Raw genomic sequence first — 25,848 nt, 5'->3', positions numbered from 1 at the left:
AAATATTTTAAGCTGTTTTTAATGAAACACAAGTTTTTTTTTTTTCTTTAAGATTTTAAGTACTTGGGATCCCTGGGTGGCTCAGCGGTTCTCCCTCTGCCTGTGTCTCTGCCTCTGCCTCTCTCTCTCTCTCTCTCTGTGTGTGTGACTATCATAAATAAATAAAATTTTTTTTTTTTTAATAAATAAAAATTTTAAAAAAAGATTTTAAGTACTCTAAACCAAAGGTGGGCTTGAACCTATAGCCCAAAGATCAAGAGTTGCAGGCTCCAGGGACTGAGCCAGCCAGGTGCCCCACAGGAGATTTTTATAAGTAACTTTGAATCAGCAAGCCAGAAATAATAAACTCAATTAAAATTAGATAGCTTTTATTCTCAGAAAAACACTGTTTCCTTTCCCCTTCCCCCACAAAGAACAAGACTACATTATTACAAATGAGAAAAATGTTTATTAAGGAAACAATTTAACAGTTCTCCCTTACTAGAAGTTTACAGACTAGAGCACAAACTGAAGGCAAGTACAGTTTAAATCATTAACACACTACATGGGGTGCTTATTCTATAACTGGAAAGTTGCTGAAGTTTGTGACATGCCACTATAAATGTAAGTATTATTAAAAATTACAAATTGTTTGGTGATTATTTTGATAACCTCCTGAGCAGCAGCTCCTGTAAGGAAAAAATAAAAAAGCAAATCTGAAAAAGGTAAATTTCAAGTTATATAAAAATATTCAATTCTGTAAAGAAAAACTTTCCTTTCCCAAAGCAAAAGTGTTTTAACAATAAGCCAAAACAGGCATAGCTTACTGAGTCACATCAAAACCAAGGACTGCAATTTTTTATAACTATGTTATTATAGGAAATAAAAATTTTGTCCTATACATTCACACTTTGGGATATTATGCCACAGTTTAAAAGAATGAAGTATTATGGTGGTTTCAAATTGTTGACTAGATATTTTAAGTCAAAACAGTCTCTAGGAAAAGTAACTTGAAAAAACCAAGGCCAGAAAGGCTGAGTGGAACCAGAATACAGTGTTTTTAATGTCAAATAAAGGACTCTGGACTTGTTTTCTGAAGATCATTGTAGTGTACATGTGTATTAACAGGACAGAGGGTAGGTTAAGTGAGAGACATGATCAGAGCTATCCTTTAGAAAGATCATGGACTCTTCACTTTAAGATGGACAGCAGTGAGGGTGGAAAGCAGAGAGAGACCAGTGAAATAATCTAAACAAGACAACATCCTGCTTCACTGAGTCCCCTTGTTAAAAGAGCTCAGAAAACAAAACTTCTTTACTGTGTAACCACAGATGCTAGTCTTCTCATCCATGGAACTCACCCCCTAAGAATGCAGCAATGGTGTGTGGCTCAGCAGCTCCATATCGGCAACTACAGAAAAGAACAGAGACGTGAACTTAGATTAGCCTTATGACAGGACAAGTATTATCTCTCATCTGCCCTAAAAAAATACTCACAATTCATGGACATAATCATCTTTCACCATTACAGATAATCCATATTCCTGAAGGAAGCCAGTGAGACAAGACTTCAGCTTTCCTATATCTTCTTCAACTTGGTAGTTAGATACTCCTAAAAATACATATGTAAATTAATTTTCATTAAAATGAATAATGAAATCCAAAACCAATGGCTGTCTATCTTTTTCAGTCCAATTTTAGGTGTTCTAGTCAAAATAGTAAGGTGTGAAACTGAAGAACAAAAATGAGAAAAAAAAAAAATGAGGGTAAGTATGAGACCAATATTTACAACTATCCCAAACTGTAACAATCAAAGAAACCACCTGAAACCTATTAAAAATTCAAGTTTGGTAAGTCTGCTTTATTGTTTACCAGATACTATTTACCTAGGATCAAGAGTATCTGACACATAGTTGGTGCTCAATAATAATCTGACAGAAGAATGAATAAGAAAGTAATGTCTGCTTTATACCCTGTATAAAAATTATGGTGCTTGGTGTCCCTGGGTGGCTCAGTTTTAAGCGTCCAACTCTTGATTTTGGCTCAGGTCATGATCTCAGGGTCTTGAGATCAAACCCCATGTCAGTCTCTTCGTGGGCGTGGAACCTGCTTAAGATTCTCTTTCCCTCTCCTTGTACCCCTCCAGCCCTAAAAAAATTGTGATTATCCATTTCCAGGAGATTAAATGGCACTTCATGAAGACATAAAGCTATAATAGGTAACATTTATTGAACAATAACAAATGCTCGACAGTGTTCTAAGTACCCTATATATTAATTGATGTAATCCTCAGAACAACCCTATGAAGTAGGTACTATTATTATCCCCATTTACAGGTAAGAAAATTGTGGTACAGATGAAGTTATTTGCCTGAGTTACTTTGCTCCTAAGCAGAAATATTGGGATATGGGCCCAGGCAGTTCTTAATGATTATACTATAATGTCTCCAAAGGTAAGCTATTGTTATTACTACTGGAAGGAAAAATACAATTGCTGTAATATTCAAGTATTACTAAAACAAATCATATTTTTTAAGCCCCCTAGTTTAGAAACCATCACTAACCTTCCTAATAATAATACCAACCCTTTATTGAATACTAACAAGGTGCCATGTATTGTGTTAATTTTCATATATCACCCACATAACTCTTTCAATCCAAAGGTAGACACTCTTATTGCCATTCCATTAATGAGAGAACTGAGACTTGGAAATAGTGACTCACCCAAGGTCAAGAGATAGTAAGTGACAGATTTAATTCAATTTAAGTATTTATTCAAGACTTCCTTGTATATGATAATGAGATTGCTATTCTTACCTGGATATCTACCATGTTGTTTATGAAATCTATCAACAGCCCGTAACATTAAATATAATACTATTTCATTATCTGGATTGTCCATGCTGGAAACTGAAAGGAAAAAAAAAATTCTATATAATTTGAATTGATTACATAAAAATAGTGCAGAACTGAATTTACTATATACTCAGTTTCAGGATACAAGGCAAATCTATCACAAAATTTAAATATTTTGTGACAATAAAATAGAAAATGATAAATAATACTAAAAGAAGAGGGAAATACATTAAGATGAAACCAAGTGTTCTTAAAGACTATTAGCTATAGTCACATAATCTTTTTTTTTCCATCATCTCTCTTAATGTAGTAATATGCTGACTTTAGCTCTTCCTCATAATCACACAACTTAACTTAGTAACCTAAATATGATTTCATGTATATATATGAAATTTTCATTTTGCAGTTATGACTACTTGGAAATATGACTACTTCTTGGTTTATAGGATAAAATTTACACTACAATATTTACATTATCCTGCAAACTATCATCATATACTCACTATTATACACAAAATATTTATTTATATCTCTAAAATTAATTAAAGTTAATAACCTAGCATCAAAAAGTTATTATACTTACTTATTTCATCCTTGTTAATTGTATTCAAGCCATATTCTTCAGCTAAGGATCGACATCTTACCACTCGAAGAAATGCAGAATTGGTGCCTGAACACAGTAAGGACATTATGGAAGTAAACAGTTGAGATGTGAATATTCCAAATCACAAGTCACTCTAAGAACAGGAAATTTTGTATATACTCTTTAAAGACATGGAAATGAGAAGAAATGTCTCTTTGGCTCTAATAGTTAGCAGAGAAGGCACTAGAACACTGAAATCATCTGAAATTCATATCCTTGGCACTACAACCAGCTCAGCACTGGGTAAGTAGGTGCTGGCACCTCTCTGAGCTTGCTTTCATTTGTAAAACGGGGATAATATTACCTTTGAAAGTAGTTCTATGTATCCAATCTGTAAGTGTATAAAGTACATACCTAGCACAATGCCTGACAGAACTGAGTGAATAGTCATTTTTATCATTCTTATGGTTAAGTAGTCCTAAAGGAGAGCTATATATATATATAATGCTCTTTGTGTACATAAAACTTCCTTTAAAAAAACTTTGTATTGAGATGCCCAGGTAGCTCAGCAGTTGACTGTCTGCCTTCAGCTCAGGGCGTGATCCCAGGGTCCGGGATCCAGTCCTGCACTGGGCTGCTTGCAGAGAGCCTGCTTCTCCCTCTGCCTATGTCTCTGCCTCTCTTTCTGTGTGTCTTTCATGAATAAATAAATAAAGTATTTTTTAAAATCTTAAAAAAATAACTTTGTATTCTGTAAATTTTCAAACATACCCCCAAAGTAGAGAGACCAGAATAAACCCTCAAGTACCTAATATCCAGCTTTAATCTGGTATCATATAATCTAGTACAACAAACACAAATGCAGAAACAAGGTATGAGATTGGTAGTGAAACAAAACATGAAACTAAGCCTCAACAAGCACTAAGGAAGAGTCATGAAAGGGAGAAACTGGATAAATGTATTTTAAGGCTGGGGAACATATAAAATCTAGACTTTTGCAGAAGTTGATGGCAGTAGCTACAAGGAAAAATTCTCAGACGGCATGTAGAACAAATTTTATTACTCTTAAACTAATTCTTAAATAATATGCTTTGGGATGCCTGAGTAGTTTTCAAGAAGATCTTAGGAGCTGACCCATTCTGAAACTGGATGGCAAAATTCTTAATTCCATCACAGTCATTTAACACAGATCAAAGTGAGTATTTAAACCAATACTATCTTTTTTTTTTTTTTTTAAGATTTTATTTATTTATTCATGAGAGACACACAGAGAGAGGCAGAGACACAGGCAGAAGGAGAAGCAGGCCCCATGCAGGGAGCCCGACGTGGGACTCGATCCCGGGTCTCCAGGATCAGGCCCTGGGCTGAAGGCAGTGATAAACCACTGAGCAACCGGGATTGGCCTAAACCAATACTTTCAATATACATGTGACACAAGACTTCACTTCCCAAGTCAGATAAAACTTTCTCAAATTATTTAAGCTGAAAATAATTCTGTATTAATGACAGTTTTCAATTGACCTTCATGTCTTTTCAGCACTGCCATAGATATGCTCTAGCTCTACCCAGTCTTTTTTTAAATTTCAGCCATTTAAAATTCCTGGAAACATTTTTTTTTTTTTTTATAGAAGATTTTTTTTTTTTTAATTTTTTATTCATTTTTGATAGTCACAGAGAGAGAGAGAGAGGCAGAGACACAGGCGGAAGGAGAAGCAGGCTCCATGCACCGGGAGCCTGATGTGGGATTCGATCCCGGGTCTCCAGGATCGCGCCCTGGGCCAAAGGCAGGCGCCAAACCGCTGCGCCACCCAGGGATCCCCCTGGAAACATTTTTATCAAGCAAAATAAGGAAATTAATTCAAGGGGACTTACAGAGTAATTTTAATTCTTTCTCTGAAATGGACTCTGGTGCCTGTAAAGAGAGAAATACTAGTTTTGCTCCAGTATAAAAGAGGAGATGAACACAGGATGCAACACAAAGCCAATACCTGGGAGATAGGGAGGTTTTCCCCAAATGCTAGAAGAGCAGTGTAAAAACACCTTGTTTCCTTAGTGAAGGCCTTTCTCATTAGGCAGGTAAGTGAGAGATCCCACCTAAGAAGCCTAGAAGCAGTGCCAAATCCTCTAACCTTTTCGGCTCCTGTGGGTTACATAGTCAGGACAAAGGCACAGTGCGCTCAGTTCCACAGCTTACCTGGCCAATAGACTGCAACAATTTGGCAACATGATTACCCACAGCAGCAGCATCTTTCTTTGCTTTTTCACGGTAACTGGAAAAGAACAACAAACAGCTGCTTTTAACAAAATTTAAAATTAGCAAAATATAAATATTACCATGAAGCAAAGAAATTTCTTTCCTTTTCATGAAAAAAATACTGGTCTGGCAACACAAACCGTGAAAATGCCATGGAAATGCTACCAGCAGCAGCTACTACGGGCTGGGAGCCCTCCTGTTGTTGATGGTGGACTCTTGGAATCTACTAATACCTGGACTCCCTCTATAATTAATAGCATCTTAAAACTACCCTCCTAGAGGGATCCATGAAGCATGATCCATGCTTCTGAGGGGACCTGACAAAATATGTTACTGAAGAACATGATTTATAACCTTGAAGTTAAATCCAAGGAAAGTTAAATACCTCAAAACTGTCCATCTACAAATTCATGCAAACCTTTGAATCTATTTATATTTTCACTCTGAAGATAATCAGTGCAAAGCGGACTATCTCCAATGTGAGGTCAGACTTGTTTATCTTCAACTGACTGCCCAAGTTTGAAGTTACTGAACTTTTGGGCTAGGACCACAAAGATGTGTTAGGTAGACAGTGGCTGAGGTGAAGAATGCAGTATGTCTAAAGAACAGAGGTCTGTGTGACATCACTTGGTCCTTGAGGAACCCAAGCCAGTAGCCCTGGATTCATGAGCAACATGCCTAAATTACATAAGGGTAATATCCACTGACACTCATGCTTATGACAGTCTATCTGGGTTCAGGGTAGTGACGTCTAGATAGCTGTTGTCTATCTTGTCACAAACTTTTTAAATTATGAAACATTATGATAAAAAATTCATCAAACTAAAAACTTCAAAGTTTTAAGTTACAGATAAAAGTTCCTACAGGGCCATGATTAAGAGTATAGAGCTGGGGAGTACAATCTGTTGAGTGTCTGACTCTTGGATTCAGCTCAGGTCATGATCTTGGGGTCATGGGATTGAGCCTTGTGTCAGGGCCCACCCAGGGCCTCAACCTCTGCACTCAGTGGGGAGTCTGCTTGAGGTTCTCCCTCTCCCTCTGCCCCATTCCCCCCTCCCTAAAAACAAATAAATCTTTTTATTTTTATTATTTAAAAGATTTAATTTATTTATTTGAGAGAAAACACACAGGGAGAGTTAAGGGAGAAGCAGACTCCCTGCTAAACAGAGAGCCTGAGGTGGGGCTCAATCCCAGGACCCTGAGATCATGACCTGAGCTGAAGGCAGATGCCCAACTAAATGAGCCACCCAGGCACACCAATAAGTAAATCTTTAAAAAAAAAAAAAAAGGAGTATAGAACTGGGTTTCATGGATTCAAATCCTGGTTCTGCCATTTCCCAGCTATTTGACTGAATAAATTACCTTTTCGATGTTTCAGTTTCTTCATCTATAAAACTGGGATAATAATCGTTATCTCTCTCATAGAGTTATTGTAAACAGTAAATCGGTTAATACATAGAGTGGTTCATAGCAAAGAGTTAAGTGCTCAAGTATTAGGTTTTTATCATGAAATATGAAAAAAAATCTGCCCCCTAGTCAGTACATGGGAACTCAGTACTTTCTGCTCAATTTTGCTGTAAACGTAAAACTACTCCAAAAGTAAAATCTATTTTAAAAAATCTGCCCACTAAGTTTTTTAGCTTATTTTTAAAGAAACTGTGACCGGCTTGCATTTGAATTCCATTAGAGTGGTAAAATATGTTCATCTGTACTATAAACAGGTCAATTTTTCAGTAACATAGTTTGAAAACAGTGACTTACACATTTTGCAGCTTTATATATTTGCTTGAATCTGCAATCATATCAGGAATTGTGCCTCGAACAGGTAAATTTCCTTGACCCTCTTTGGCCACAAATTCCTTTAAGGCACGAGCTAAAATCCAAAATGATGGAGTCTAAAAGATTAAGGAAAAAAATTAGTATTAAGTGGCTCTGAATTTGACCCAAAGGTTAAGAGGGCACTATTTACTTTTGGTTGTTACCTGTTTGGTGATATTTATGCAGTGATCATCATTAAATATATCTTCAATACTACTTGGGATCTAACAAAGGAACACAAAACATTTACTTATTCTAAGAATGTGTCCATCTATATTTTCAGTATTTCCCCAAACAAGTTCTTTGAATTGCTACATTCTAATCAAATACAAACTTCTGATGTGCTTAGACTTTAAAAAAAAAAAATTTATTTATTTGAGAGAAAGAGAAAGGCAGCACACAAGTGGGATGACGGGGGAGAGGCAGAGGGAGAAGGTGAAGCAGACTCCCCCCTGAGAACAGAGCCCCACTCGAGATCCCAGGATCCTCCGACCCTAAGATCATGACCTGAGCCAAAAGCAGACACTTAATTGACTGAGCCACCCAGATGCCCCTGTGCTTAGACTTTTATTGAGAATCAGTACTAGACAGAGATTTGAAGAGATAAGAGAGAATGGAAGGAAGTCCTTTCCTGCCCACTGTTGACACCATTAAAGACTGACCTGTTCTCCATCATACATGGAGCAAAAAAAGAGTCAAAGTAAATCTTTCCATATAGTTACATTTGAAGATATAACAAAGATGGGATCCCTGGGTGGCGCAGCGGTTTGGCACCTGCCTTTGGCCCAGGGCGCGATCCTGGAGACCCGGGATCGAATCCCGCGTCGGGCTCCCGGTGCATGGAGCCTGCTTCTCCCTCTGCCTGTGTCTCTGCGCCCCCCCCCCCTCTCTCTCTGTGACTATCATAAATAAATAAAAATTAAAAAAAAAAAGATATAACAAAGATTTCAGACATTACTAGTAAGCTAGATTTGTAGTCCTTCGTGTGTCTCCATCTTGTCAAAAATTTGCAACCCTTACACCCTAAGTTAGTAACTATTGGAGACAACAACTCTGAAAAAACTAAATAGTTAAATAAGTACTTCTAATGCTGGCAAAATCATCATGCATTAATAACAACTACAGAAGTTGTACGCTTTGATTCTACAGCTGTGAGGAAAAAAGAAATTTCTTACTGGTAACCCTAACTGGTCTCTCTGCTTCTGCTTCCAGTCCCCTATGGTCTTTTATCTTCGCAAGAGCCAGAATGACTTTTTAGAAATATAAATCAGGTCACTCCGCTCCTTGCTCAAAACATCTCAACGGCCCCCTCCTGATCCTAGAACTCCTCATCCTCATGCTCTACCCCTCTGCTCTGTCCAGCTCAAATTTTGTTGATAGCACCTGGTATATTTATCTGTTTTCTAAGCTTACTAATCAGAATCTAATTAGGAGAACTTTTTTTTCTTTTATTTGTTTTTTTTTTTCTTTTTTTTCTTTTAAATCAGGGTAAATTTTACATTCAGTGAAATCAATCTTAAAGGCATAGTTTGATGCATTTTGATTACTATGCATGTCCTTCTAATCATCACCTCAATTAAGATACTATAGAAAATTTCCATCACCCCACAAAACTGACAAAGAATACACTTTTAATTATTCAGCAACACAACCTCATCGTCTCCAGAAAGTTTGTAATGACAGCTGATGTGCTTTCTTAATGTGAAAGGCAGCATTTTTTACCATTTTAAATTATAAAAATATTCTTTTTTAAAACTTTACTTCTTTTTTTTAAAGATTTTATCTATTTATTCATGAGAGACACACACAGAGAGAGAGAGGCAGAGACACAGGCAGAGGGAGAAGCAGGCTCCATGCACCAGGAGCTCGACGTGGGATTCGATCCCGGGTCTCCAGCATCGTGCCCTGGGCCAAAGGCAGGTGCCAAACCACTGCGCCACCCAGGGATCCCGATTCTTATCTTAAAATACCAGTGTGGGAACACCTGGGTGGCTCAGCGGTTGAGCATCTGCTTTCAGCCCAGGACGTGATCCTGGAGACCCGGAATCAAGTCCCATGTCAGGCTCCTTGCATGGAGCCTGCTTCTCCCTCTGCCTGTGTCTCTGCCTCTCTCATTAATAATTAGTCTTAAAAAAAAAAAAAAAAAAAAAAACAGTTGTGTTTTTGAAATTTCCCAAAAACTTCACTGGCAAGACTGTAACAACAAAACAGGGCATCTAAACTGAGTCATCCTCCAAATAATATTTTACAACTTCATTAAGAACATCCTACATTTAAAAAAAAAAAAAAAAAAAAAAGAACTTTATAGCCAAACAACTACTGTCACGAGAAAATGCAGGGTAAGACTTAACTTTCAGGCAGTACTATTTTGGGCCAGCAAAATATCACCCTCATTATATAATTCCTACACCCAAACTGTGACTATTCACAAATCATGTATTTCAAATAATTTATATAAATATTTATAAATTTATAATATATTATATATACATAAATTATATAAAATTTATATAAATAGGGCGGCCCGGGTGGTTCAGCGATTTAGCACTGCCTTCAGCCCAGGGCCTGATCCTGGAGACCTGGGATCGAGTCCCATGTCAGGCTCCCTGCATGGAGCCTGCTTCTCCCTCTGCCTGGTCTCTGTCTCTCTCTCTCTCTGTGTCTCTCATGAATGAATAAATAAAATGTTAAAAAAAAATTTATATAAATAAAAAAATATCACTATTATATGCTGAAGCACTGACATCCATTTTAACAAGGATGATGCAGAGTCTTTTTAAAATAAGATTCAAGGGATCCCTGGGTGGCACAGCGGTTTGGCGCCTGCCTTTGGCCCGGGGCGGGATCCTGGAGACCCGGGATCGAATCCCATGTCGGGCTCCGGGTGCATGGAGCCTGCTTCTCCCTCTGCCTGTGTCTCTGCCTCTCTCTCTCTCTCTCTCTCTCTGTGTGACTATCATAAATAAATTTTAAAAAAATATTTTAAAAAATAATAAAAAAATAAAATAAAATAAGATTCAATCCATATTATAAATATTAATTTCTAACAACTTTACAATTTAGGAAATATTAACTTAAATCTAAAATCAAGGTACCTGGATGGCTCAGTCAGTTAAGGACTAAACTTGTGATTTCAGATCAGATCATGATCTCAGGGTCACAAGATGGAGCCTGACATCAGGCTCCACAATCAGCAAGGAGTCAGCTTGGGATTCTCTCCCTCTTCTTCTCCCCCGTGCTGTGCCCCCAGCTCACGCACACATGCACACACACAAGTATACACATGCGCTCGCTCTCTTTCTCTACAGTAAATAATTTTTTTAAAAAGTCTAAGATCAACTATTTCACATGAGAACTTCAGAAAACACCTTTCTTGTATGAATTCTTCAGCAACACTTTTAATACCTGAGTTGTATTTAGGGCTGTGTTCACATTTTTAATAGCTTCCTCAAAATTCTCTTCATCTTCCGGAGCCCCATTTTCATTCTTTAGAATTCCTAATAAAATAGAAATTGGTTAGCAAAAAATAGCCCTGTTCTTACCCCTTTGTTCTCCCTAACATTATGGAAATAACCTTGTCAGGACTTTTTTTTTTTTTTTTAAATCAATAGTAAAGTTTATTGACTGATACAAAGTCCCAAAGAAGGAGGGGACCTGAAAAGGTTGCCCTAACCTCATCAGATCTTAAAGGAAGGATTGGATATTGAAACTTAAGAAACAGGCTTATCATTAGTCATTTCTTAAAATTAATATTAGTAGCTCACCTCTATTGAGTTTTTATTCTGTAACAGACACTGTTAAACGTACTTCACATTTTATTGTATGAATGAATCCTCACAACAACCCATGAGGTAGGTATCAGCAGCCCCCAGTTCCTCATTTACTGATGAGGAAACTATCATTAGTCATTTAAAAAACTATACGATGAGCGGCTCCTAAGCCTCCCCTGAGGAAAAATAAAATATAAGCTCATGATGGCATTGTCTGACAAAGCTGCTGACAAAAATCCAATAAACAGATTCAAGCAATTTGCTTCTCAAACTTTAAACAACATTCAGTTACATCTCATCATATTACCTTGTCTAATCAAATCTCTGAAGTCTTCTTTTTCCTTATATGTTTTAGGTATTCGTCCATTTGTCTAAATTGGTTGAAAATTTTTAAATTCTAGTTACAAAAAATCAAAACATGGAAACTGAGAGTGCAAAACTTCCCCCATTCTCCCATCCACATAAGATTTTATCAGCAAATACATACCTCAGTAAAATCAGAGGCTGACTTGAAAGAAAACAAAAACTGCACCATTTCTCTACATTCACTCCCCACTTCAGTTTCAGAATGATGTTTATTGATATTTCATTTTATTAATAAAAATATCAGTATCAAAAGAGGAACTGTGAGATTTAAACAGAAAAGTAACCACCTCCCATTTAAGCACTTAAGGAAAAGAATCTCCCCTCACTCTTCTCCAATGAGATCCTTTATGATAAGCTGAAAATACAGTCACACAAGAAATTTGTGTTTTTAAAAAAGGACATACCTCACTATACCACTGTGCTAAATATTTGGCTATGATCACAATCCATGGAGTATGGCTATGATCCTAAAAATGAAAGAAAAATCAAGGAAAATGAATTAGTTAACATTAACTATTTTACATTTATTCTTTATCACATCATCTCATTTTCTTTCTTTTTTTTTTTTTTAAGATTGTATTTACGTATTCATGAGAGACACAGAGAGAGAGAGAGAGAGAGAGAGAGAGAGGCAGAGACACAGGCAGAGGGAGAAGCAGGCTCCATGCAAGGAGCCCGATGTGGGGCTTGATCCTGGGTCTCCAGGATCACCTCCTGGGCTGAAGGCAGGCGCCAAACCACTGAGCCACCCAGGGATCCCCACATCATCTCATTTTCAACAAATACAACAGTGTTTATGATCATCTCCCAGGACATGTAATATAATGAATGGAGAAAAATGAACTGGGTTAAGAAAATTGCTTTATTAACTTTTTTAGAAGCAGTATCCAATTTAATCCTAATATGGCAGGTTTGTACTATGATTGTCCCCATTTTACCAGCAAGAAAACAGTCTCAGAGACTGCTACCCAAAAAAGAAAGCTCAAATCTCTTGATTTCAGATACCAACCCTAGACTGAGAAAACTCTGTTTTCTGATGAAACAAATACCTGCATTTTAATTAGCACATGAGCAGGAAAAAGACAAATACTCCTTAAGTTACATAGTCTATTATAAATATCATTACTTCTATAATGAAATACAGAGTTGCCTTGGTAATTCTTCAAACACTAAAAATAACTTTCAAGAGGAATCAATTTCAACAAACACCCACTCCAAATTTACACTTTTTAAAGTGTACATCTAATTGTTTACAAAAGGGCCATGAAGAGGCTGCTGGGATATGTTAAATGTCCAATTTCTTAACCAAAGCTTTTCCAATTTTGGTGGAAAACAAATTTACTTCAAAAAAATTAAGTATGGGCAGCCCTGGTGGCATAGCGGTTTAGCGCCGTCTGCAGCCCAGGGTGTGATCCTGGAGACCCTGGATCGAGTCCCACGTTGGGCTCTCTGCATGGAGCCTGTTTCTCCCTCTGCCTGTGTCTCTGCCTCTCTCTCTCTCTATGAATAAAAAAAATCTTAAAAAAAAAAAATTACAATGTGTTATATAATCTGCATGACAAGAATATGAATATTTATAATATTTTCTCACTGTGGTGTAATTAAAAAACCATACATAAAAAAAATCTTTTAATCTATAAATGGAAAGTCATACATACTACCAACCTTTTTTTCCATACGATCCAAATCATAAGACTGAAAATGTTCTCTCAGTTCAGGAAATGGCTTATCCAGTCGTAGATCCTCTAATGCATTATCTGGATGAGATTCTATTACTATGAAACAATCCCAAAAGGTAAATTTCTTTAATAATACTTCTGGAATACACTACATTACAGGGACTTAAGAAATCTATAATTTCTAAATGCGCATAGGACCTATAGGTTTTTTTTTCTTTCTTTTTCCCACCAAGGAACGGACTTTACTTATTTTTTCAAAGTAAGCTCCAATGTGGGGGCTTGAACTCACAACCCCAAGATCAAGAGTCACATGCTCCACCTAATAAGCCCAGCAGGCACCCCTTTTCTTTTCATTATTGAGATAAATTTACATACACATATATATTCACATTTTACTAACTGCACAAATTATAGGTGGACTATAGGTTTAATAAAAGTAAACTCAAAATTCCTTTGGAGCTGAATTTTCTTGCTATTATAATTTAAAAAGATCAAAACTGATAAAGTATGTATTCGGATAGCACTTAACCTCCTGTGGTCTTCAACAGACATCATCATGACCTACCTAGACCTCTTTCCTAGAAACCTGATGATTATCCTTGACTTCTTTTTTGTTTTAAGATTTCATTTTTAAGTAATCTTTACATGCAATGTGAGGCTCAAACTTACAAACCCAAGATCAAGAGTTGCATGCTTTTCTGACTGACCCAGCCAGGCGCCCCTATCCTTGACTTCCTTCTTCCTTGACCAACATCTGTCATGCCACATGTCCTAATATCACACTTCTCCATATGGGGGTAGTATAGGAATGTGTAATTTCAGTGTGTGTTTAGAGCTAAAGTTAGTTCTGTCATTTGCCAGCTGTGTGACTTTAGGCAAATAATCTCTCTGGTGCCTCAGCATCCTCATCTGCAAAAAAGTGGATACAGTACTTTATGAGGATTTTAGAAATATTATATGAAATAATCCACATTAAGGCAGCCACACAGCTGGCAACATTAATTCTCATTATTAACTACCTTCACTTCCCTATCCTTATAATATCTGCTTTAGGTCAGGGGCTCAGTTTCTGTCTCCCCACCTAGCTACACCACTGTAAATTTCCTAACACCAACTCCTGCCTCTAATATTTGCCCCTTCAAATCCATTCATTCTCTACCCCACTTCAGGGTGACACATTTGAAATAAAATTTTCACCCTGTCACTCTCCAACTTAGAACTCTTTTTTGTTTTGTTTTGTTTTGTTTTGTTTTGTTTGTTTTCCAACTTAGAACTCTTAAAGAGCCTACTACCACCTGCCAGGAGCCTACCCCCTACCACAAGCCAACCCCTAACTGCTTGAGCAGATACTACTCCCCAGTGATACTACCAACACCAATGGCTATCACTACACTAGCAGAGTACCTGGCTTAGAGCAATGTAGGAATACTGAATGAAAACTGGATGATGATATATAATTAAAAATTTGTGGGCAGCCCAGGTGGCTCAGTGGTTTAGTGCCGCTTTCGGCCCGCAGCGTGATCCTGGTGAACCGGGATCAAGTCCCGCGTCAGGCTCCCTCCGTGGAGCCGGCTTCTCCCTCTGCCTATGTCTCTGCTTCTCTCTCTCTCTCTCTCTCTCTCTGTCTCTCATGAATAAATGAATAAAATTTTTTTTTTTTTTTTTTTTTTTTATGAATAAAATTTTTAAAAAAATTGTAAGTAAGGGGTGGCCGGGGAACACAGTCAGTTATGTGTCCAACTCAGTTTCAGCTAAGGTTATGATTTCAGGGTCATGAGATTGAGCCTCACGTCAGAAATCTGCTTGAGATTCTCTCTCTCCCTCTCCCTCTCCCTGTCCCACTCATGCTCTCTCTCAAATAAATAAAATCTTTAAAAAAATTTGTAAGTAAAGGGCTAATATCATCCTTGAGCTGATGCAAGCTTGCCTACGTATGACATCAGTCTCCTATAACACTGTTTCCTTGCAGTGGTAGTTAGGTAAATGCCTTGCTTATTGTATAGAACTATACCTGAACTGAGGGAGTTTAATGCCTCTATGAGAATGGAATGAAAGATTGGTAGAGAAAAGGTGGTATGTCATCTATGTGACACTGTGACCCACATGCCTTGGCCCTCACCTGTAGCAGTCCTACATACCCTATGTGGGTTAGGAGGCAAAAAAAAGATACGGACTTGCTTTGCTACTAGGCCTCCTAATAAGATGAAGCAGCTATACCTGCTGTATCTCCTGCTTTGTATCCTATAAATGCCAAGTTAAAGGAAATGTTAGATTAATGTCTGTTGATTCTGATTGTCATTCTGAAACTGTAACCAGAATTGTGCAGTTACAAATTAACTTTGTAATTTATTTTATTTTAAAAGATTTTATTTATTTATTCCTGAGAGACAAAAATAGAGATACAGATACATAGACAGAGGGAGAAGCAGACTCCCCAGAACCCTGGGATCACAACCTGAGCTGAAGGCAGATAGTCAACCACTAAGCCACCCAGGTGCCCCATACTTTATAATTTAAAATTGACTTTCTAAACTGTCAGGTTTCTAAAACTGTAGCTTAAAGCAACCAATGGCAAGCTCCATATATGCAACAGTTTTACCTGGATGTTCTTTTATAATGATCCTCATATAACCAACTAGTCCATATGTCCTACAGATCAGAAGAGGTATTTGTGAATTCCAGAGGACATCCGCTAAACGTAGTAATGTACTGTAAAGGAAAGCACGATAAATAAGAATATAAGCAAATGGTTATATGCCAAACATGAAAATACCCTAAAATAAAGCAACTTTCTTACTAAGTAATAAATGCAAAGATATACACCTATTAAATTTATACAAGCAGGTCATGGACACCCTGGAAAAACAAGCAATTTCCACAGTTGCAGCAGTCTCACAGAAAATGTATCTTTTGGACTAGAAGGATATGAAAGCAACCTCTTTTGTGTTAGGGAAAATGTTATTGAAAGACACTTCCTAAACATTTCCATAACAAAGAGGAAAATATTTACAAAACCCTTAGGTACACTCCCAAGCACACTCTATAATTGTAACTAGTTTTTTTCATCAAAAAAATACCAATGTTTGGGATCCCTGGGTGGCTCAGCAGTTTAGCGCCTGCCTTTGGCCCAGGGCGCGATCCTGGAGTCCCGGGATTGAGTCCCATGTCAGGCTCCCTGTATGGAGCCTGCTTCTCCCTCCTCCTGTGTCTCTGCCTCTCTTTCTCTCTCTCTATCATAAATAAATAAATAAATAAATAAATCTTTAAAAAAAATACCAATGTTTAATTTCATTGCTCTAAATATATATTAAGAAAAATTTCATACCTTAGTATTTTCTCTTCCCTATCTTTTTGATGTTGGGGATTTATAAGCACTTCCCATTAAACATTTCTGTGGAGTTTAAGAATTCTAAGAACTACAGGGGCACTTGGTGGTTCAGTCGGTTAAGCATCTGACTCTTGATTTTGGCTCAGATCATGATTTCAGGGTTGTGAGATGAAAAGCCCCACATCAGGCTCCATGCTCAGTGAGGAGTCGGCTTGGGATTCTTTTTCTCCCTCTGCCAACCCCACCCCGAATTGTAATTTAGAAATACGAATTTCTCTCTCTCAAATAAAGAAATGACTCTTAAAAAAAAAAAAAGTAGAGATTTTGTAGAGAAAACAAAACTATGCAAATCTAACAAGACTAAAATAAAAACAAATTAACATAAAAATTTACCTTTCAGGAAGCTGAGTTGCAACCACAATGGTAAACCTACAGAAAAATGAAGGATCATTGTCTAGAAGGTTTTCTGGACTCTAAATAGGACACAGGAAAAAAATTTGACAATTTCACAATCATATTAAACATGGCAGAAACAGTTAAGCTATTTTTGAGCAAATGAGGCAACATGCTAGACTCAAATGTTAAAGTAATTCAACTCTCAATTAAACATAAATATACAGGAGATCCCTGGGTGGCTCAGCGGTTTAGCGCCACCTTCAGCCCAGGGCACGATTCTGGAGACCTGGGATCGAGTCCCATGTCGGGCTCCCTGCATGGAGCCTGCTTCTCCCTCTGCCTGTGTCTCTGTCTCTCTCTCTCTCATGAATAAATAAATAAAATCTTTAAAAAAAATAAATATGCAAGATTCTAAATTCTAAATGCTAGGGTGCCTGGCTGGCTCAGTATAACATGGGACTCTTAATCTCAGAGTCATGAATTCAAGCCTCACATTGGGTGTAGAGATAATTAAAATAAATAAACTCAAAATTCTAAATTCTTAGGGCTTTGAATTATTAAAAAATTACACTTCCACATAAAAATAATAATATGTATACATATATACCTCTTCCACAAAATTCCCAGAGACATCGTTATTTAATTCTTGTAAGAATTCCATGGCAGCTTGAGCTCGGTTCTTTTTAAAAACAAAGCATTTGACTTAAATTAGAAAAAATTTGGTTGAAATGTAACCCCTCACATTACAGATTAAGCAAGCATATTAAAAAATACCCAAATTTCATGCATAGATATGTTAACTCTGCTTTTCGTAGTATTTAAGCTGAGGCTCAACTGTAGTATTACTTTAAAAACTACTTAAGTGACTATATTATTTGTACCCAACTTTTCTGATTAGGCAAATGACCAGAAAACCTTGGGTAGCAGGCAGACATATTCTGGACCAAGTTTAGACTCACTGTAACCTCCCTACATTTACAATCCCATATGAGAGAGGTAAATCAAAGAAATAGTCATTTCCATCCAGAATATTGTACTATGTTGACTATTATGGCTTTGCAAGAATTTTAATATGGAACATACAAAAATAAAAGATATGCTATCTAACTCTTAAAAACCTTGCTAACCAAAAACAAACAAAAAACAAACCTTGCTAACCAGAATATTCCATCCTTTAAACATTTACAACTTATGTTGAACTCAAGGTTTAGCTTTAATACAGGATACAGCATAAAAACATAGACAGTACTTTTAAGTTCTTAAACTACCAAGTATATAAAGATTTGCAAGATAAAAAAAAAAGAGCTAATTTAACTTTTTTCTCAGAGAAGAAATAATCTCTTGAAAAGGCTTTTTAAGCAATCAAAACATAGTGGCATCATTAGATGCTCACACGCAACTATATTCTATAATAAACTGATGGTTTACCTTCCCGATGCTGCTTCTTTGAAGGAAAAAACTAGAATAGAATTAAAGAAAAATTAAGGGCTTCTTTGACTACAAAGGAAAGGTTATTTGTTACACCAGGTATATTTCCTTCATATAATAACACTAACTGTATTTTGATTCTAGATTATAATAGCCTTCCTAGAGGATGATAACAGGATGAAACTTATAATCAAAGCCCAGGCTAATCAATGTTACCAAAGCCAGTACCACAGAATATAAATTTTGTAAGATGCTGTGAGAGAAGAAAAATTCCCTGGTTTTACAAAGTTGGGGATATACTATATATTTCCCTCCTGGAAATTCATAATAAATATAACACATGTTGGGATCCCTGGGTGGCGCAGTGGTTTAGCCCCTGCCTTTGGCCCAGGGCGCGATCCTGGAGACCCGGGATCGAATCCCACATCAGGCTCCCGGTGCATGGAGCCTGCTTCTCCCTCTGCCTGTGTCTCTGCCTCTCTCTCTCTCTCACTGTGTGCCTATCATAAATAAATAAAAATTAAAAAAAAAAATTAAAAAAAAAATATATAACACATGTTATTAAGGCCTTGTATTATAGAAATGTTTAACTTCATTTGGCCCATTCCCAAACTCATTTGACCATGGAATCCATTTGCTCATTTAGCAGCTATTAACATTTCCTAGAGCCAGTGTTCCACAGACTACACTTGGGAAATGCTATATTCAACTGCTTGCTTTTGCAGGTTAACTATAACAGACTTATTCAGGTTCCTTCCTACACATACCCTTGTCATATCTCAAGGCCCAGATCTGAGGCAGGGTGCCATTTTGTAGCACAAAATCAGTGGCTCCATAAGAAAAAGAAACCTTATTCTTATCACATGCTGCTCTAACCAACCAAGTAAGCAAAGATAATAGGACTTTTTTTTTTTTTTTTTACAGAAAAAAAGGGCACTGCTGTAGATACACTACCACCCAAAGAAAAAGTATCAAAGCTCAATACAAACTAAATTCCAACTTTCCTTGTATGAACTCACTGTTGTCATACACTAACAAATATAATTAGAGAGGGATGCCTGGGTGACTCAGCAGTTGAGCATCTGCCTTCGGCTCAGGTCATGATCACGGAGACCCAGGATCACGGGTCTCACATCAGGCTCCCTACATGGAGCCCGCTTCTCCCTCTGCTTATGTCTCTGCCTCTCTCTCTCTGTGTCTCTCATGATAAATAAATAAAATCTTAAAAAGATATATATATAAATCCTAAAAAAACATATATAAAATATTAAAAACCATATATATAAAAATCTTAAAAAAAAAATATATATATATATATATATATATATAAAATGAGAGATTCCAGCCTCCAAATTCCTGAAAAGAGCCTGTAATTCAAATCTGGGAATGCTTTGGAAGTCTGTATTGTGATCATCTTTAAAAAATAACATACAGCCCATCTTTAAAGCAGCATTTTTACAGAGGCAAAGGAGTGTACAGAGAGTTGTGCCTGGACTGAGCTCAGAAGAAACACAAATAAAAGGTAGTTATTATTCTTATAATCTGAAAATATTTTTTTTCAAAAATACAATTATTTTAAATTATGTACTAACCCCTAGGAATCAATGCAAGGACTTAGAAATTGTCTAGATTTCACAGATCAAGGAATAATGACTGCTCCTTTGCACTAATAACAACAATGAAGACAATAATGCTGGGTACCTTTTATTAATGGCCTATCTGATGGACACTGTGCTAACACTTTACCTATACTGATTTACTTCACCTTCACCATAATCCTAAACACGGGGATTATTTCCACCTGAGAGTCAAGTCACCTTGATTGAGGAGGTGAAGTTGGGATTTAGGCCTTACTCTCCTGTGACAGTGAACTGCCTTCCCTAACATACATGTGTTTGAAAAGAATAGAACATACTTATTTCCAGCATCTTCTCCGCTGACCTGATTTCCATCAATAATTGTAAATGAACCAATACCTGGAAGACCAAACAGAGTCAGTCAAGAACACATATTTCTAGTTCAAAACTATAAGGAGTAAATTTACAATCACAGAACTACATTACCTGGTAGTACCAAGTTTTTAAGAATTTCAGTTCCTGTCGCTGTTGCATTTATTAGGCAAACATGAGCAGATTCTAAAGCCTCTTGTCCATGATCACCCCACAACCTACAAAACAAGACACAAATTCGACATTTCTCAAACTTTCATACAAATGCAACTTTCTTGTTTGCATAGTGATCTCTGATCTTCAAAGTATTCTTGCACAGAATGGCTGATGTGATAACCATGGTAAACACGTGAGACAGGAAGAACAGCAGGGGTTATAGTGATTACGTAGCTGAGTAACCTAAGACTCAGACAGGTTGATGCCTCCCATGATTAGAAGGGGATCAAATCAGTACTAAAAACTTGGTCTTCCAGCTCCTTGTCCATTAGTCTTTTCAAGCCAGATAACATACAGAACAGATATTTTAGATATATTCATTAACATTAAAGAACTGCCTTAGACTTAAAACCTATTTTGTTCTCTATTTCATTTCTCTTTAAATTACATAGGCCAGGGGATCCTTGGGTGGCTCAGCGGTTTAGCGCCTGCCTTTGGCCCAGAGCTTGATCCTGGAGTCCCGGGATCGAGCCCTGCGTCAGGCTCCCAGCATGGAGCCTGCTTCTCCCTCTGCCTGTGTCTCTGTCTCTCTCTCTCTGAGTCTATCATGAATAAATAAATAAAATCTTAAAAAAAAAAAATTACATAGGCCCAGTATATTTAAGATCTTGATGTAGAACTTACCCCTGTAATATCTCTAAGAGTGAGGAAAACTTTACCAAGAAAACTGAATTATCGTTATCTAAAGTCTCACATTGACTTCTAAAGGAGTGCTTTAAAATATAATACCCAATGCTCATTTTAATAGCATGATTAATAAATGCATACACTAACAAACACAAAGATATAATAAGGATTAGAAATATGTTATAACCTGATTTGCACTGGCATATCATTAACGAGGCAAGGAGCATGATCATACATGCATCATGGCATCTGGCCAAATCTGGTTATCTTCACCCAGAAAGCCTACTATCTTTTCTTCTAAGTATAGGAAGTACAAAAATCACTAGAAAAATGCCACAGTCTGGAGGACTGAGGCTTTAATGTGCTTCCTCTGTCACCTGATCTAAAGCAGATTCCGTTATTGTGTAGCCAGTATGCCTTCCAGAGCACATCAGAACTACTTCAACTGTTTTTTTTTTTTTTTTTTTTTATTTGAGGAACATTCATCTCTCAATTCCACTCTAAGCTACATGAGGGCCCAGATAACTCCCTACATGCACCACTGGAGCCCCAATGCCTGGCACACTGCCTTGCCCAGAGTAAGTGATCACTGAACAGCTGTCAAATGAATGGAGGAATAGCCTAGAAGAACCAGAGAAGCTGGAAACATTAGTTTTTCCTATGAAAGTAGGGCACACAGAACACACCTGACAAATCTGGTGGATGGATGTTTGGGTATTCAGATAGTGAGCCTAAGAGAATATTGGTGCATCTCTAGGTAATGTGTTTCAAGAAAGAGGCCAGATAAGAAATCAATCCTCTTAGCTCCCTTGCAGGCCTAACTATGAATAGCACGGCCTTGTTGACTGCAGCTATGAAAAGTAAAATTTGGTCCTTAACTGGATTAGACTCAGCAAAAACTTTCTTTTGTGGGACACCTGGGTGGCTTAGTGTTTGAGTGTCTGCCTTTGGCTCAGGGTGTGATCCTGGAGTTCAGGGATCAAGTCTCACATTGGGCTCCCCACGGGGAACCCCCTTCTCCCTCTGCCTATGTCTCCGCTTTTGTCTTTGCCTCTCTGTGTCTCTCCTGAATCAATAAATAAAATCTTAAAAACAAAACAACAACAACAAAAAACCTCTCTTTTGTTGCAGTTACTTAGTAACATAAAATATCTTCTCAGATCTGTCTTGTATGGTTATATCTGAATTCAAAACACAACCAATGCTAAGAATTTACAAAACAACACAAGTTGATTACAAGAGCTCTGTCACCTTGCTTCCTTTCCCAGAAGCTTGGGAGCAGAGGGATATGCCTGAGAACAGGCTCTGAAAAGGCAAGAAGGGCCTATGTTTACATCCTCACTCAAATACAGGGGAGACTGGGCCAGTTATCTAACTTCTCCAAGACTGTTTCCCCATCTACAATGCCAAGAGAACGTCTGCTTCAAAGATGCTCTCAATGGTTCCTGGGTGGCTCAGCTGGTTGAGCATCTGCTTTCGGTTCAGGTCAGGATCCCAGGATTCTGGGATTGAGTCACATCAGGCTCCCTGCTTGACAGAGAACCTGCTTCTCCCTTTCCTGCTCCTCTCTGCTTGTGTTCTCACTCTCTCAAATAAATAAATAAAATCTTAAAAAAGAAAAGAAAAAAAGATGCTCTCAGGCTTAAGTGCCCAAAGGCCCTAATGCAGGAAGAGGCTATAGGTGCATATGGGAGTTCCAGGGGACATATAGGGACATACTGTAACTTCTCTGTGCTTGGGGGGGGGGCCTCCAAAAGGGTGGGGACCAAGCATTTGTGTTACTTCCATTGCCTTAATGCATAGAAGATGCTCAAGAATCCCTGGATGGGGATCCCTGGGTGGCGCAGCGGTTTAGCGCCTGCCTTTAGCCCAGGGCGCGATCCTGGAGACCCAGGATCGAATCCCATGTCAGGCTCCCGGTGCATGGAGCCCGCTTCTCCCTCTGCCTGTGTCTCTGCCTCTCTCTCTCTCTCTGTGACTATCATAAATAAATAAAAATAAAAATTAAAAAAAAAAAAAAAAAAAAGAATCCCTGGATGGCTCAGCGGTTTAGTGCCTGCCTTTGACCCAGGGTGTGATCCTGGAGACCCGGGACTGAGTCCCATGTTGGGCTCCCTGCATGGAGCCTGCTTCTCCCTCTGCCTGTCTCTGCCTCTGTCTCTGTGTGTCTCTCTCATGAATAAATAAAAATATCTTAAAAAAAAAAAAAAAGATGCTCAATAAATAAGAAATGTGGAGTGTAGGAGTAAAGGAAAGGGAAGAGGAATTAGCCAAGGACCTGCCTGATGGCTTGGACTTGCAGTGTCCACTAAAGTAGCCATTAACTCCATCTGGCTACTGAGCACTAAAAAATGAGGCTGGCAAGTCGGAACTGAGATGTGCCTAACAGTGTAAAATGCCAGATTTCCAAGACAGTGGGGGGGGGGGGGGGGGGAGTAAAATATCCCTAATAAATGTTTATACTAAGTGTGAAAATGGTAATATTGTGGATATACTGGGTTAAATGTACTAAAATAAATTTCACCTGTTTCTTCTTCTTTTTTAACGTGGCTACTAGAAAATGTGGTCACCCCATCCGCGGCTCACACCCGACGGGCATCTACTCCGGCTGGACGGCGCGGCCCGGGGGGTGCAGCCGACCCCCGACTCTGCTACACGAGCGGCGGGCGCGCAGCGAGGCGGGGCCGGCGGGGCCGCGGACCTCGAGCCGCACTCCGCGTGGACCCCCGGGGGCGCCCGGGCCCCAGGCCGCCAGCCCCGCCGGCCCCGCCCGCCCCGCCGAGCCCCGCCCCCCGCCCCCCGGACCCCGGACTGCCCGGCCCGGCCCGGCCCGGCCCAGGGAGGCCTGCAGGAGGCCCGACGCGCCGCCCGCTCGCTCAGGCCCGGCCGGGACGCAGGGGAGCCCGCCGGCCGCCCGCCCGGCTCGGGGAGCCCCGGCTCACCTCAGCTGCCGGTCGTACTTCTGCTCCTTGAGCAGCTTCCCCGGTTGCGCCATGGCCGCACCCGCCGCGCGAACAGCCGAGCCGCGCCGAGCGCCGCCGCCACCTCCACGAGCGCGCAGGCGCACTGAGCGCTTGTCGCCGCCGCCGGCAGGGGGCGCCACCGCCTCACTGCGCACGCGTGGCCGGCAGCCTGGGAGCCCGCGGCCCGAGCCCGCCGCGGGTCTGGGCCCCGGGCTGGAGCCCTGCAGGTCCCCCAGTCCTAGCTTTGTACCTGCAGTCCCCGGGGGCCCCTCGGGCTCTGGGACCCGGCACGTTTGGTTTTTAACCACGTACTGTTTGTGAAACTTGCTCTTACCTCTCAAATCCTCTGTTCCTCTGTGCAGTCAGGATAAATGGGTCTCCTATTTCTCTTGTGTAGATAATAACCTTCACTATTATGATCCTTACTGGCCATTCATTTCTTCCACCCTCTCCTGCAACGAGCCCGCAGGAGGGGCTGTTTGAAATCACAAAGTTAGTTGCTCCCAGCTGCAGATCCAAAGACAAATAGGTACCTGGCCCTGTTCTTGAGAAGGTCACAGGCCCTCCTACAAATAGAGGGAAGCTGGAGTCCTGAAAGGTGCCTGGAGGAACGCTACCCACTCCTCCTCTTTTCCAGGAATGTTTCACATTGCGTGGACAAAGAATGTTTTGAGCAGAAGGAACACCAGGTGTCATTCCCGGGAGGCAGAGAAGGCATGGCAGGATGGAGGCTCCAAAGGAAGTGTGATGTGGGGAGTTAGGTGAAGGGTAAGACATGATCAGGGGAGGCCTGAGAGACAGTAGGGGCAAGGTCATGAGCCCCCCCCCTCCGTGAATATAAATGCAAGAAAGAATGTAAAGCCCTCTACTTTCTGTGAAGAGTCACTTCTCAGGAAGAGGATAGCTGCCAAGGAAGAGAGTTACCCCAAGAGAAAGGGGGAGAGGAGACAGGAAGCCAGAAGAGGAGCAGGGAGGGAGATGAGGGTTTGTTCCCTTCTATCTCCTAGACCCTACAGGCACTCTCAGGTTAAAAATTGCCTAAAATAAGGTGAAAATGAGTACAGATCCCAGCCTTGAACCCACCCTGGGATGGGGATGGGAGGAGGAACTGTTTGACAGTAATGATGGAGTGAGATGATGGATGCAATTTCCCTGGGTGCTGTCCCCAGGATCCGGGTGGGGCACACCTTCTTATGACTTCCCTATCCCTTACCCAGCATCCATGGATTACAACTGATGGGAAACAGAGGCATGAGGCTCTCCCAACACGTCATGTGTTTCTGCTCTCACATTTCCTTCTACAGTGGGACAGGTAAAATATAAGGGATAATAAAATACACCCAGGGAATGTGAGAAGGTCAAAAGGCAACAGGTAAGAGTTCACTGCTTAACTTCTCATGCTCCGTGCAGTCATGGTCTGCATGAAAGGAAACGTCCCCAAATTTGATGGGGGAAGTCATAATGCCTATGAAGAAATGGATGAATTTGACAAAGTTTTGTGTTGGTGGAGTCTGGAAGATACCACACAGCATCAGTTTCCTAGAACTGCTGTAACAAAGTACCACAAACTGGGTGGCTTAAAACTATAGACATGTCTGGACACCTGGTTGTCTCAGTCATTAGAGCATGCAACTCTTG

At 39.3% G+C, this 25,848-nt stretch overlaps 1 protein-coding gene across 1 annotated transcript; it reads right to left on the bottom strand.

Annotated features, from left to right (window-relative positions):
* Positions 1–428: 428 nt before the first annotated feature.
* NAE1 (NEDD8 activating enzyme E1 subunit 1) lies at positions 429–24,306 on the bottom strand. Its single transcript, XM_041772387.1, has 20 exons — positions 24,190–24,306; positions 20,519–20,622; positions 20,371–20,431; positions 18,456–18,486; positions 17,635–17,706; positions 17,025–17,104; positions 15,903–16,012; positions 13,290–13,399; positions 12,029–12,091; positions 11,566–11,629; positions 10,894–10,985; positions 7,653–7,712; positions 7,432–7,565; positions 5,611–5,686; positions 5,289–5,328; positions 3,417–3,503; positions 2,795–2,887; positions 1,476–1,590; positions 1,340–1,389; positions 429–668 (listed from the first exon to the last, which is right to left on the bottom strand). The coding sequence occupies exons 1-20, from the start codon at positions 24,240–24,242 to the stop codon at positions 559–561; spliced, it is 1,605 nt and encodes a 534-aa protein (XP_041628321.1). The 5' UTR covers positions 24,243–24,306; the 3' UTR covers positions 429–558.
* Between the last annotated feature and the right edge of the window lie 1,542 nt (positions 24,307–25,848).

This window comes from Vulpes lagopus, chromosome 10 (genome assembly GCF_018345385.1).
Source record: "Vulpes lagopus strain Blue_001 chromosome 10, ASM1834538v1, whole genome shotgun sequence".
Taxonomy (NCBI): Eukaryota; Metazoa; Chordata; class Mammalia; order Carnivora; family Canidae; genus Vulpes; species Vulpes lagopus.
Note: the sequence above shows the minus strand (reverse complement) of the source record. Positions and strands in the feature narration are given on the sequence as shown.